This window comes from Hyaena hyaena, unplaced genomic scaffold, assembly GCF_003009895.1.
Source record: "Hyaena hyaena isolate Hyena2069 unplaced genomic scaffold, ASM300989v1 scaffold_118, whole genome shotgun sequence".
Taxonomy (NCBI): Eukaryota; Metazoa; Chordata; class Mammalia; order Carnivora; family Hyaenidae; genus Hyaena; species Hyaena hyaena.
In genome coordinates, this window is record NW_024080751.1 from 487,159 (window position 1) to 501,499 (window position 14,341).

The 14,341-nt window shown below is 65.2% G+C and overlaps 1 protein-coding gene across 1 annotated transcript in view; it reads right to left on the reverse strand.

Moving 5' to 3' along the window:
- Positions 1-177: 177 nt before the first annotated feature.
- RTEL1 (regulator of telomere elongation helicase 1) overlaps positions 178-14,341 on the reverse strand; it is a 30,123-nt gene continuing 15,959 nt past the window's right edge. Inside the window, 26 exon segments of the mRNA XM_039236943.1 lie at positions 178-636; positions 724-891; positions 894-1,045; positions 1,134-1,295; positions 1,377-1,613; positions 1,801-1,917; positions 2,444-2,584; positions 2,763-2,961; positions 4,224-4,319; positions 4,910-5,064; positions 5,266-5,413; positions 5,504-5,627; positions 5,754-5,869; positions 5,941-6,087; positions 6,448-6,525; positions 6,874-6,951; positions 7,097-7,182; positions 7,306-7,346; positions 7,430-7,543; positions 7,649-7,781; positions 9,620-9,701; positions 9,773-9,847; positions 12,482-12,537; positions 13,115-13,212; positions 13,819-13,897; positions 13,965-14,003. Coding sequence (XP_039092874.1) covers positions 556-636; positions 724-891; positions 894-1,045; positions 1,134-1,295; positions 1,377-1,613; positions 1,801-1,917; positions 2,444-2,584; positions 2,763-2,961; positions 4,224-4,319; positions 4,910-5,064; positions 5,266-5,413; positions 5,504-5,627; positions 5,754-5,869; positions 5,941-6,087; positions 6,448-6,525; positions 6,874-6,951; positions 7,097-7,182; positions 7,306-7,346; positions 7,430-7,543; positions 7,649-7,781; positions 9,620-9,701; positions 9,773-9,847; positions 12,482-12,537; positions 13,115-13,212; positions 13,819-13,897; positions 13,965-14,003 — 3,002 coding nt within the window. The 3' untranslated portion in view covers positions 178-555.

Below are 14,341 nucleotides of genomic sequence, written 5' to 3' on the forward strand. Positions count from 1 at the left end.
GGCATCGTCTATCCTCCCGTCCACCTGTGAGGACGGAGGCTGAGCCCAGTTGGGACAAAGCGCTCAGTGTGCCCTTTTGCCGACAGGGTGGGACAACCCTACTCAGATGCCCACATCTACCTTCCCAGCACCCTCAGACCCCACTACCAACCAGGCCCAGAGCCTACAAACAGCGTCTGGAAATGGTATCGGCAACTTTATTAGAGAACCTGTCACCTGATTAAAAGAGGGTCCACTGCCCACACACAGGTCCCCGAGGGGAGGGGGCAGAGCGCTCCCCCACCTTCCAGTCCTGGGCTCAGGCCTCCGCAGCCAGGCTCCTGAGGCTCCAGTCACAAACGAGCCGCCAGGATCAGTTCTGAAGATGCACCTTGTAGCCGACCCTCCCCAGACCCTAAGGCGACTTCGGGGGCTTCTCCCAGGCAGGCCCCGATCCTGCCGCCATTTCAGGGACATCCCCACGGGCACTGGCCTGGCCCGCACCCCGGGAAGGGACAAGAGTCCGAGCTGAGTCTGGGGCAGAGGCGGCGTCGGCCTGGCGGAGGGTGTCCAGCCTCACTGGGGCTCTGGCCAGAAGACCTGCGTGATGCTCTGCTTCCTGGCACGGGCGTGGCAGGCCGGGCACGTCCTAGAGGCCTGCGGAGACAGGGGAGTGCTGCACAGGCGCCTCCGCCCCCGGGTGGGGGACGCGCAGCGGGGGGTCCGCAGGGTCCCGCCGCCAACCTGGAGGAGCCGTCGCCAGCAGGCCCGGCAGCGGTGGAAGTTGCAGGAGGGGCACTGGAAAGGGACCGTGTCCTCCGCCCCGCAGCCGGCGCACGCCGAGCCTGCTCCAAGGGGGCCGCTGTGAGCGCCGCGCCAGCTGCGCCGCCCCCCGGCCCACGCTCCCCGGGGCCCCGCGCAGACGACCTACCGGACTCGGGCTGCGCGTGCCTGCGGGGGGCGCTGGGGGGCTGGCTGGGAGCCCCCGCACCCCCGGCCTGCCTCCGTCTCAGGAAGGCAAAGATCTTGCTCTGGGTCCTCCCGGGATTCTCCTGTGCTGGGGGGCCTGGAGACACAGGAGGGCCGTTCGGGCTTCTCCGCGGCCCCCCCCTGCTGGGCTCCCTGGGGGCACCGGGCAGACCCCCTCTCCCCACCTGGCTGGGAATCACGGCGGGCGAGGTCGGGAGGCACGGTGGGGGTCCCCTCCCGGGGGCCCGGCGGCTCAGTGCCCGCGCTCGGGGCAGCCGGGCCCATCAGGTCCGAGCACACCTGCCGGAAGCGCTGCTGGTGATGAGGCCTCAGGAACGCGCCAAACCCTGTGGGGGGAGCGGTCAGGCCCCGCCCCCGCGGCCTAGCCCCGCCCCCGCGCTCCGGCCCCGCCCCCCGCGGCCACTTGCTCTGCAGCAGGTCCAAGTCTTCAGGCCTTGAGGTAGTGAGTGCGGCCGCCACGGCCACCACCTTCTCGAAGTCGTCGTCCTGTCTGTAGGCGGTCAGCGCTGCCAGGAGCCGGCTGCAACCCGCAGACCCCAGGGCCTTTCGGACGTCAGCCAAGTAGGTGCTCCCGGCAGCCTGGCCTTGCTTCTCTGCCCTGGGGGCTCCAGATCCCCCCTCTTTTGGACAACTGCTGGGGGCTCCTGGGAGGGAGGTGAACAGGTGGGTGTCTGAGGGCCCAAGGGAGCTCACTGACACCCTTCACACCAGTGTTCTCCCTCGTTCTGGGGATGCAGAACCAGGACAGCCCCCAAGAGAGCGCCCCCAGGGAGGACGCCAGCGCTCTTCTGCTCTGCTCCAAAGCCTCTCTGGGCACAGGGGAGCTGGTACCTGTGGGGACCGGCCCAGACACCAGGTGAGGCCTGCCTTGGTTCAGGTGCTGTCCGGGGTCCAGCTGCCAGGCTGCACCTTGGGACAGGATCAGCTTTGAGTCACACTCCCTTCTTCCTGAAGAAACGGGGACACACAAGGAGCCACCCAGCTAGTTCCCAAGGGCCTGGAGTGGTCCCTGGGGACGAGGCAGGTCTGCCCAAGGGGAGACTGACACCTGCCACCCTCCTGACCACAGTACGACCAAGGCTTGAGCCCCCACCACAGCCAACTGCTGCCAGGGGGCCAGCAGAGACACCCCAGCGGGCACGAAGCCCAGAAAAGAGAGGGGTGACTCTTGAGCAGGAAAATCCCCTCCTGGGGGCCTAGGGGTCTTCCTAAGCCAGGCCCCTCTGACACCTGTCCTTGGGGAAGTCCCTGCTCAGGGGTGAACTCTAACAAATGGGGACACGGGCTCTGAGGTGCAGGGCCCACTCCTGGCAGACACAGTTGGGGACAGGGTCCCAGTCTGGGTCATGCATGCTCTGGGTCATGGCTTCCCCTAAACGGCCTCCATACATGAACAGTCCCACGCAGGAGCAGGGAGGTTGGGCCAAGCTAGCACTGCCCTCCCCCCCAGGACCCTGGGTGCCCCACTGCTCACCCCCAGGTGCCTGGGCTGATGATGCGTCCTGCCTCTGAGGAAGGCTGTGCTCGGGCCGGTAGCCGCAGCCGTGGCCTGTCCGCTGCCGGCAGACTTCTTCAAATCGCTGCTTGTGGTGCGGCCGCACAAACTGGTAGAAGCCTGTTGGAATGGTTCCTGTGCTGAGCTGGGTGGAGGGCTCTCAGGTCATGGGCCACGCACCCGCACCTTCCCTAGGGAGCAGTGACAACCATGGACCCTGGTGCCTGCCTGCACCCCCTCCCCGCCACGGCTGCGGCACCACCCCCCCCGGTCGGGTGACCCCCAGAGGCCAGGGCACCTTGAAGCAGGCTGTGCTTCTTGGGATCCTCAGCAAAGAGCGGGCCGAGACAGGCCACCAGAGCCTCAAAGTCGTCAGAGCCTTTGTAGTCCTGCAGGGCCCTTGTGAAGGTGTCAAAGCTGGCCTGGCTCAGCGCCTGCTTCACGGCCACCATGAACAGCTTGGCCCTGCCCGCCTGCGTGCTGGCCGCCGGCCGCTCCTGCTGAACGAGGGCCCGGGGCCCCATCAGTCGGGACCCACCCTCCCCTGTCTCAGGGACGCTGGGATGCTGGTGTGAAGCTTGTGTGCTGGGAAGCACGCCCCAGATTCGGCTGGCCTGGCCCTGGGAGGGAATCCACAAAGATGGCCATGCCCCTCGGAGAGCAGCAGAGAGGCCAAGTGTAGATTTGCTTCCCCTGGGCCGGGGGCTCCTACTCCTCTGCCAAGCTCCCTGAGCCCACGCAGCAGCGGACAGCCCCAGCCAGAGCGATGGTCAGCTCACAGCAAAGGACACTTCTGAACATATGGAGGACATAAGACATCACTGTGCCTCATTTGTGCTACACAGCTCAGGCCCTGCCGCTGGGCTCTCAGCAAGGGAGCACGGAAACCAGACAGGAGGGACCAGGCTCCCCAGTCTCCACCCACCCCACCTATTTCCTGACAGCAGCAGTTCCCAGAAGCCCAGGGAGATGGACAAAGGCAAGTGGTACATGGGGCTTTCCAGAGCTTTCCTGGTTGAGAGGGACTCTGCTGCCCTTAAATGCCTTCTTCCGAGGCTGGGAAGGCAGACCCTCCCCACACTTGGGCACGTCAGCATCCACACTTGAGCCGAGAGCTCGGCTCAGCACTGCCCCAGGAGCTGACCTGCTGCAGGCCCCGCACCAAACCTGCCCAAAGGGCGGGGGCCCAATGTCTGTCCAGCTGGATGCTGTCCTAACACCCACGAAGTGGTCTCCCGGAAAAACAAAACAAATGGCCCAAAGCTGACCACAAGTTTGCAGGGCCACCCCAGGTCGGGGGGTCTCCCCCCAGTGGGCCCCGGGCAGTGCCACACTGGCAGGGACGTAGGGTCCTGCGCTGTTGCTGGGAGCTCTACAGGGTCTGAAAGGTTCTCAGGGTAAGAAGTTAAAACAAAGAGACTTGGAACCCGTGCAGGCCAGGCTCCCGCAAAGATGCTGGGAGGCAGGCGGGAGGCCCTGGGAGCCCAAGCGCCGGGGGGCGGGAGAGGCCCTCGGAGCTGTCAGAACAGGCTTATCTATCAACAGATGAGGCTTAAAAGATTGCTCCTCGAAACATTCCAGCCGAACAAAGGCTGGGGGGCGGGGGGGCGCAGGCCTTGGACAGCCGAGGGCACGGGGCCAGGATGCACCCCTAGGAAGACAGCAAGGAGGCCTGGCCAGGCTACACCTCACACTCCCTGGTCGGCCCCGAGCAGCCCGGGGCTCCCGCCAGACCCCACGTGTGGGGCACTTCACGTACCCGGCTGCCCACCAGCCTGATCTTCCTCCTGCTTCCTTTCTGCTCCTGTGCAGGCCTCTTCTCACGTGGGAGGGACAGGGTGGAGACATGCGCTGCCTGAGGGGACACACTGTGGTCCTGACAGCGCCCTCGGAGCCCCCAAGCCCCTTGTGACACTGCAAGGGCCCGGAGAGTGGGGGAGAGAGAGCCCTCTGCTCAGTCTGCCCCATCGGCCCTTCCCGTGGCCAGCGTGCTTTCAGTGTGACTAAGAGGGGGGATGGGAAGAGTACGGAAGTGGGGGGGGGGTGCCTACAACTGCAGCTGGGTTCACCCCAGGCCCCAGGGAGCAGGATGGGGAGGTGAGGGTACCCCATGGCAAGCAGGGCACAGGGGGCTCTGGCTAGAGCTAAGGGCCCCAGTGCGAAGACTCCAGGTCTGGCTCCCCCACCCCCACCCCAGCTGCCCTCCCCTGGCCTCCCCCCGCCCCAGCTCAAGCTTCCAGAAAGGGCTGACACCCGTCAGGGTGGACTCTGACTGCCCATGCCGACCCCCAGGGAACCAGGAGGGGCGCGTAGGGACCACCGGCAGAGGGCCGGGGGGCCGTGCCAGGGGTGCGCCGAAACTCGACCACCCGCCTGACCAAGCGTTTACAGGAGGAAGCGTGGATGTGTCCCAGGCTTGGGGGTGTCTGTCTCTGGCGCCCCCACCTCCTCCCCAGGGGAGGCCTTGTCCCCAGGCCCCTCAGCCAACTGCTCGCTGTGCTCCAGGGCGGCCAGCAGCCCCACGGGCCTCTGCTGGGTGAGGGCCAGCTCCCGCCCGTACTCCACACACAGGCTGCTCTCGGTGTCTCTGACCGGTGACCCTGCGGGAGCACGAGTATCAGCAGCAAAGCCCATGGGAGGAAGGGGGTGACAGGTCCATCCCACCAACACTCAGGCTCAGCAAGGCACTTCGGTCACCGGGCCAAGCGGGCCTCTAGCCTGCTGGGAGCACCCCAGGCCCCTGCCCTGCAGGGGCCCCCAACCCCAGCCGTGTCCCAGCCGTGTCCCTCAGGCAAACGCACCTGCGGGTCTCTGCCTCAGGCTGGGGACGTGAACATCCAGACTCTTGGCTTTCCTGGCGAAGAGGGGGCCGGGCGGCACAGCCACCGCGACAGCACCTTCTCCCTCACCCAGACTTGGGGCAGCAAGCAGGGGGGCCGGCACCGGCATCTGGACAATCACAGGGAGATTGGAATCATGCACAGACCCTTCCCTTGGGTGGGGCGCGAGGGTGCAGCCAGCTGGACAGTAGGAACTCACAGTTTTCTGAGCGGCACGGAAGAACTGGGCCACGTCCCGGATGACGTGGCCAAAGCAGTCATACACCTTGACGTGGGGGCGCACCCAGGAGGGCAGCTGGGCTCTGGCGTCCACGTGGGTGAACCTGGCAGGGTGTCGGCTGTCAGGCTGGGGGCCTCACCCACCCCCCGGCCAAGGGCTCAGGCTCACGCTCACTGAGGGAAGGACCAGTGCCCAGCTGGCACTGGAGAGGCTGTGTGAGGAGCCACACCTGTGGTCACAGAGGAAGATGGCCCCGTAGTCGTGGCGATGTCGGATCACCCGCCCGATGGCCTGGTTCACAGCCCTGGACGCCTGCTGCCGGTACCACTCATGCCCGGAGAGGAGCTGTGGGGGGTCTCAGTTATGGGAGCTCTAGACCCTCCTCCCCATTCCCCCCGAAGCCTGTGGCCCCTCACCTGGCCCCCAGGCCCACTGCGGCCCTTCAACTCATCTAGGAACTGCATCTTGAGGACGACCCGAGGGTCCATGCGTGGGGGGTACGGCAGGCCCGTGACGATCACACCGCGGCCGTTCACATCCGCGAAGTCCAGCCCCTCGCTGGCCTGGGGGCGGTGGGTACTCTTTTCCCCAGTCTGCCTTCCCCCAGGGTCTGCCACGCCCAGATCCTCACAGCCATGCACATCCACGTACGGGATCCACGTATCCTGGGCCAGGCCCTACCTGGGGTTCCCGGCTCCCAGGGTCTCTCACATTCCCGGAAACTCCTCTGTCTTCCCCACCTGCAGCCCATGAGGGGTGCTCACTCTCAGCGCCCAGACCCGCTGCCCGCCGAAGGGCTGTCCCCTCCTAACTCCTGCCCACCCCACCATGTCACAGCCGCCAGGTCACGGGCTGCGAGCCCCCTCCCATACGGGAAGAAGCCCGGGCAGTGGGTGTGGGGCCCAGAGCCTGGGCGGGCTCACCTTCCCCCGGCACACAGCCAGGAAAGTGGCCCCGCTGGACCCAGGGGAGGCGACTCGTGTGTAATAAGCATCCACCACCTGGCAGGAGACGCTGGTCAGCTCTTCCCATCCGCAGGAGCGAGGCCCCAGGTCTCACCCTCTGAGATGAAGGGCTGTCCCAGCTGGGAGGTGGGCCGGCAGGGTTCTAGAAGCTTCCTCATGGGAGCATTCCCAGGCTGACCCAGAACCTGTTCAGTTCCCAAAAAGCATGGGGACCCCAGGGCTGAGGGGCAAGGGGGCAGGGGAGACTTGCTTCCATGACAGCCCCTCACACTTGAGGGTCAGGGGCCATGGTCCCCACTCCCAAACTTCCTAAGAGGTGACCGGTCAGGGCCAGGGGCACCTCCGGGGCAGCCATGATGGGCGGTGGAGCCCGAGAGCTCAGACCTCTGAGAAGCCGCCTTTGCTCCTTGGCTCCACAAATAGAGGCTTGAGGGCCTCCAGCTTCCTGGCAAAGTCATGGGCCTGTGAGGAGAGACGGGGAAAGGGGGACGCCCGTCGCGCCCGCACACCTGGCAGGCGGAGAGCCACGCCGCAGTCACCTCTGCCTTCCCCCCAGCGCGCGCGCCCCGGCCCTGCGAGCCCCAGACCGCTCGGAGGAGGAGCATACCCGCCAGAACTCCACGCTTCTCTCCATGACGGGGTAGGAAGGGAAGAAGACCAGGAGCCCGTGGGGGACCACGCGGGCGATGTTGCCTGCAGGCGCCGGGCTGTGTCAGCCAGTCCCCCTGGAGACCACGGCGCGCGCCAGGGACCCCAGACGCCAGGGAACGGGGTGGGAGCCCAGGATGGAGGCTGAGGCTTCGCACCAGCACTCACCTAGCGCCTTACCCAGGGAGGACAAGCAGGCGTCGGAAAACCTGCAAAAGCCAAGAGCCCGCTGCCGCGAGGTCCCGGACGCGGCACACCGCCTGCCCACCTCCTCATCCGCCAGGCCCCCTACCGTTTGTCAAAGGCAGAGCTCAGCTGGGCTCCATCGGGGCCTTTGGAGACAATCCCCACCCAGATCTGGTGCTTGCTGATGACGTGTGGGTTCTCCAGGCAGACTGGGAACGGGCTGGGGCAGCAGGGAGGTCCCCGTGAGGTCCTGGGCCCCAGCACCCTGGCAACCCTCGGCTGGCCCTGGGACCCCCGCCCCCACGGAGCACAGGGCAGCCCTTACATCTGCATCTCCAGGGCGAAGGAAGACACGGGAGCCAGCGTGCCGCTGGTGAGGATGAGGGTGCGGACGCCCTGGCGGACCAGCTCGCGCATGCTGTGGCCGGGGCTGAAGCACCAGTAGCTCAGCACCTTCCCTAGAAGCAGGGAGTGTGAGGCTGGCTGGGCGAGACCCAGGGGGCCTGCCACAGGGCGGCCGCCCTCACGTCCGGGTCTGAGCACAGGCACCTGCCTGAGCCCCGAGTGGAGTGTCTGGGCCGGGGCCCCTCCTTCTCCCGCAGGCGTCCTGGGAGCATGGGCAGACCCAGGGCAGGTCCCCAGGGGCACACACTGAGGGTCACCTCCAGAATGGCCAGGAACCCCCAACCCAGACTTGCAGACACGGACGTGTGGCTCAGGGCACAGAGGCTGCCATCACGTCCCCCTGCCCAAAGGGCACAATGGGAAAAGGAAGGAGAACCCAACCTCTGCTGGAGGAAGAGGCGGGAGGGGCCCTGCTCCCCCGGAGGCAGGTGCCAGCGCTGACGTCACCATCAACAAGACGGTGTTCACAGGAAGCCGGCAGTTCCTAAAAGTGCCTGCCTCCTGCTGGCTCCCAGCTGGCTCCGGAAGTTAGGAAATCAGAACAGCACAGGCAGAATGACTTTAAACAGGACTCAAAGTCCACCCTAGGTCAGGGGTCAGCAGGGCTGTTACCAGACAAGAACCAACCACTTCCTGGGGCCAGAGATTTCCCCACCTTCAGGTGGGAATCTGGCCCGTGATGGGTGGGGGAGGGCGGGGGCTGGGCACTCTCGCCTCCCAGGGCAAGGCCAGCCCTCCCCTTGCTCACGCACATCCCAGCTTCTCGGGAAGGTCAACGATGAACCAACTTCCCACAAACGCCCAACCCAGGGAGCAGCTACTTCTGAGAATTCACATGCGCCCGAGGAACACAGAACACGCGCCGCCACGTCCCGCCAGCCTGCGGTACCCGTGCGCCCTGCCCACGTTGAGTCCCCGGGGGAGGCTTCCCATGACCTCACAAACACGCGAGGGGTGCGCTGGTCTCCCAGCCTCTTAGGGAAGCCAGGTGGCCCTCCATGGTCACCCTGTGACCCTCCTGCTTGGCGCTGGCCTTGCCCATGTGCCCAGCCCCGCTCTTCCCACTCGGCTCTGGAGGACGGCTGATGGCAGCGTGGAAGGGAGTGTGCCAGCAGGGCAGGGGGCTGGGCTCCGAACACAAGCCACCGGCTGTGCTGAGGGGTGACCAGGACAGGACAGTGACCTGACCTTCAGACCCACTGCCCCAGACACATCTGGCAAATCCCACTCCAAAGGCCAAGCTGCACGGGGTGCCGGACTCTGCCTGGGGCGGCTGGCACACTCACTGTCCCTCTAGACCCAACAGGGAACACGCCTTGGCCAGGACAGGCCAGTCTCATGCCAAGAGCCACGGGACGCCTGACACAAACCCCACCCTAGGGAGGCCCAAGTGGCCCCGACTCTAGCGCATGTGGAAGCAGGTAAGCTCGGGAACGAATGGAGAGAGTGAGACGTGGAGTCAGGGTAACAGAGCCAGCACCAGAGGGACCGCAGTGGCCGTCAGACAGCAGACACGAACCTAGGGCCTGGGGGTGGCCTCAGCCTGAGCCAGCCCCCCACATGGCAGCTCGGCGGGGCAGCATTAGAGCAGCACACCTGTGCCGACGCGAATGTGCCAAGGGTCCCCCCGGGGCTGACCCCTGTGGGGCAGGGGCCTGGCTGTGCCCTCACTCCGTGGAAGCCCTCCGGGTGACTCCGGGGAGGTTCCGCACCATCCGCCTTTTGTGAGGCCCTTCCGTCTCCACCGGCTCTGTTGGGGTGCGCTGTGGGGTCACGCGGAGCAGGCTGTGCCCAGGGGAGCGGCGGGGTGGGGGGGGCAGTGATCACAGCGGGTGCAGCACTGTGCGGAGCTGGAGCAGAGGAGCGTGGCCCTGCCCCCGAGGCGCCATACCTTGCTTTCTGGCCACTGTGGTGTTCCAGGCCTCTGATCGCTGAGCCGTCCTCTGGTGACCGGCATCTGGGTGGATGTGCACCTGGAGGGACGGAGTGGACAGTTTCCCAAGACCCAGCCCAAGGGTCCCCCCATTCCCGAGGCAGCCCCTACCTTGTAGGACTGAGAGACCCCAGGCGCTATCATGGAACTGGACATGCCCTCGGCAGGGTCTGCACTGAACACGATCTGGAAAGCAGATGTGGGGGACAAAGCAGGGACACGCTGGTCACACAGCATACAGCAGAGGCCACCACTCCTGCTGAGTTGCCCCCACACACAGGGTAGATGCTCAGCACACCGTCACCCCCTGCCCTGCCTTTGAGCTGATGGCGTCCCTGCTGTGGGACTCCAGGCTGAGGGGGGGGCTCACACCTGCCAGTCCCCTCCCCCAGAGGACCCCACTGGAGACACGGCCATCCTGCAGGGGCCCCTCCGTGGGGGCTGATCCGCATGCTCTCACAGGGAACAGGCCCGGAGAGGTCAGGGAGCCAGGGGAAGGGACCCAGTTCTCCCTCAGAGTAAAAGGACAAAAGCAACCCCTAACTAAAATAAAGAGAACCATACTCTCGGCCAAGGCAACGAGTGGAGAAAAAGCGACAAGCAGGCAAATATGGGGAAGGCGGCATACGATGCTGGACCACACAGCAGGTCTGCTGAGCAAACCCAAGAAAAGCAAAGGACAAACTTTCAGAATTTAAAAAAAAAAAAAAAAAGGAAAATTTGGGAAGACAGCACCAGATGAGGCCACCAGAAAAACCAAGAGTGGGTACCAGTCCTGCCTGGTGCTCTGGGGACCAGCGGCTTCCAGTCCGGCTGGCTTTGCAGGTGAGCAGGTCTCACACCATCCGAGGGCACGTCTGCTCCTGACCTTGGCACCAGCCCCATCCCCCCTGAGGCTTGCCTCCAGTCGGTGGGCTGCAGACCCCTTCTCATACTACCTTGCGGGGATCTGAGTTTCGGGAGGTGCAAGTCTCCGCGGCCTGGCTGGGGGGCTCACAGTGCAGCCTGTCTGGCCAGCCCACTGACCCCGAGGCCCTGGGGCCAGCCCCGCACACCTGCCTTCCCACAGGTAAAAGGGACACAGCAGAGAGAGAAGCCGGCCCCCAGGCAGCACCGGGCAGGCAGGCACACCAAGTCATCGGCCCGCCCGGCCTCCTGGGAGCGGCTGCCAAAGGAAATTCCAAACCAATGGGATAAGCGGTGCTTGGGTTCCAGTGAGTGTGCGGGGGAGAATGTGGGGAAGGGCAGGGCTGCGCAAGGACAGGGAGTGAGCTCAGGGCACCCTCGGAGGGGACGGCAGCTGCAGCCCAGCGCCTGCTCATCTGCAGGGACCCCGAGAACAGTGGGGAGCACAGGCAGAGGGCAGCTCAGAGGGGGGCCCGCCTGGCAGGGGCGGCAGACAGCGGCCCGGAGCCCCAGCAGTCACAAGGGGCCAGGGCCCCGGCAGCAGTGGTCTGGGGTGCCTGCTGTCCCCTCAGATGAGTGCTGGGGAGACAGCTGGGCAGGGCCTGACACCTCCAGGACGACACCTGGCCACACTTCACACTCCAGGAGGCGGAGCCCCCGGCGCTAAATCACAGTGCTCTGTGGGACGTGCACTTGGCTCTCCCTGGGCTGCGGGGTCACCCACTCCTAGCTCCTCCTCCCTCCCCACGCACCCCAGCCCGGCCTCCCCAGCCGGACCTCCCCACTCTGGCCATGCAGGTGGGACGAAGCACCGCAGAGCACGGGCCTCCTGTGTCTTGGCTGCAGCACCGAGTCCTCTTCAGAAAGGGAGGGTCCTTGGGGCGCCTGGGTGGCTTAGTCGGTTAAGCGTCCGACTTTCGCTTAGGTCATGACCTCGCGGTTTGTGGGTTCGAGCCCCGCGTCGGGCTCTGTGCTGACTGCCAGCTCAGAGCCTGGAGCCTGATTCAGATTCTGTGTCTCCCTCTCTCTCTGACCCTCCCCTGCTCGCGCTGTCTCTCTCTCTCTCCCTCCTAGAAATAAACATTAAAAAAAAAAATTAAAAAAAAAAAAAAAAAAAAGAAAGGGAGGGTCCTCGATAGCGGCCACTCGACTGAGGGAGGCAGACCCTGGCTTGTCTACCTGAGCTGAGGAAATGGCTCAGTGAGACCCGAGGACAGCTGCACACAGGAAAGGACCCTGGGGGGCAGGAAGTGGCCATGTCCACAGGCCCTGAGGCGTGTGACGTTCCCCACTGGTGGCCTGGCTAGGGAAAGGCGGGGTTTGCGTGCGGCAGCGGGGGCTCAGTGGGCCCCGGGCGCTGCCCCCACCCCAAAGTGGAACCCAAGGCCAGTGGGAGCCCAGTCTGGACCAGAAAACACTCTGAGCGCACCTGCCGACTCTGAACACCAGCCCCACAGGCCCCACCTGGGCTCACAGGCATTGCCCAAACATACACACGCCTGGTGTCCGCATGCCTCTCTGGGCGGGCCGGCGCGGTGGCCAAACATGGGGCTGGTAGGGACTCCACAGCCCCTCATTCCGTGATGGGCTCATGCTTTGACTTGCCTCTGAAGAGCTGCTTCAAGAAATTACTTGCGAAAAGGTAAGAGCGGATGGGGTGGCCACTAAGCCTGCCTGAAACCCAGGGGACCCCGTGAGCCACCCCCACCAGGCCCCCATGGCCCCTGAACCCCCGGACCTCACCAGCGCAGCCAGGTGCGGCCCTCTCCCCTAAGGCCTCGCAGTGTGCCTCCAGGTGTTGTGCATTCGAAGCCTGTGGCGTGGGCACCCTGACCATGCCCCCAGCCTGGGCGAAGGCCCCCAGCTTCCATCAGGAAAGGAGATGCCGCACCTTGGCCCTAGACCCCCACCTACCTGGATGATGTCTGAGAGCTTCTGCAATCCTGCCGTGTTGGTGAACGGCCCTGCCCCTGTGGGAACAGCAGATGCTGGCCATCCCACACCTCCACCAGGGGAGGCGCGGACCCTCCACCCTCAGGAGCCGTGGACAAGCTCGACCTCAACCCGGTACTGATGTTGGGTGCACCCTTGGGGGCAGTTCCCGCGCTGTAGCCAGAAGGTCTCTGGTGGGTCAGTGGGCTGAGAACAGGCTCTGTAGTCAAGTAAGGCTGGGGCTGCCGGGCCACCCCCAGGGCCCAGAAGCACAGCAAACTGGTCACCTGAGATGGGAACAAGACCCCGCCCAGCACAAGAGGGCCCGCGGTGCAGCCTCCGGGTGGAAACGGATGTGGGGGGCTCAGGGGCGAGGCTGGCGGGCCCCATGGCTCACTGGCCCAGCAGGTGCCTCACTCCCCTTCCTGTACAGAAGCTCACGGGGAAATGTGCTTTACACGCGACTGTCAAATGGTAGTGATGCCTCAACACCGCAGGCAGAAAGGGAGCTCCGGGAGCAACAGTCTCGCAGGGGGTGCGCAGACTGCAGCCCTGAGTCAAGGCCAGCGTGGGGGCCAAGGTGGCCGCGGGCTGCAGGGCCCACTGGGGACTCACGTCCTGCCAGGTGCTGGATGATCTGGTCCAAGGAGTCAAGGATGCAGCCTTTGGTCTGAAAGGTTATCTGGGCTTCGGCAAACAGCTCAAAGATGTAGCTGCAAAGGAGAGAGGCCCCGGGCCGCGCTGGGGGAGCTGCTGACTGCACACACCCTCCGGGGAGGCCAAGCCTCAGGAGCCCCGAGTGCCGAGGGAAAGACAAGGCCCCGAAGGGCAGCTCTGGGTGGCAGGCAAAGCCCTGCTGTCTGGGCCATGGAGGCCAAGGACCTGGCTCATCTAGGAAGCAAGTGGGAGCCCCACAAGGCTCTGAGCGTGGTGTGGCAGGTGGGCTCAGGAAGAAGGCAGGCAGCAGTGCTCCAGCACATTCTAGAACATTCCATACCTCAAGAACCTGAGCCTGGATCCCAGCACAGCTGTCAGCTATGCCCTGAGGGGAGCTCAACCAGCCCCAGGCCATAATCCCTCACCTGCCTTTGGGAAATAAACCCAGATGCCCTGGCCTGCTGGGACCACAGTCCTGTACACGGGTCAGCCATCCAGGCCTACGGGCTGCCGGAAGGGGTGGCTGGCGGGAAGACATGCACAGAAGCGCCTCGCTCTGAAGGGCAACTGCACTGCCACTGAAGGGCTGGGCTGGAGTGGGAGGCCAGAGCCAGGGCAGGTGGGCACCGTAAGGAGAGCAGGGCACACTCACTGTCCTTTACCTGCCTGGCTTGGTGACACCACTCTGGTCCCCCGGCAGCTCAACAGCATCGATGGCCTCCTCCAGGCGAAGCAGGATCTCTGTGGGGCAAGGGGTCGTCAGGGACAGCCCGCCCGGCCACAAGCAGGCGGGGAGGGCGGCACTCACTCTTGAGCTTGGCGATGTCTTCCAGCTCCATGTGCAGCCCTGTGAGAGTGACAAACGCACGGTTACTTCCCACTTCCACCCACCGCGCCCTGAAGAGCCAGGGTCCAGACTGGACTCTGGCCTGCTCCCCAAGCAGTGGTGTGTAGAGGCTCGCACAGGCCCCCCCCACAGGCTCTGAGTCCCTGCGGCCCAGACGTGGCTGGGAAGCAGCGGTGTGCTGCTTCTGGAGACACGTGGTGAGCACTCCCGTGTGCCGACGCTCGCTGGAGGCCCGGGACAACGACCCGGCTACAAAGTGTCCCAGCGCCCGCACCGTGGGTCTTGAGAGACCATCTCCCAGAAGAAGAAACCAGGGCTGTGTGGAGGCATGGCTGATG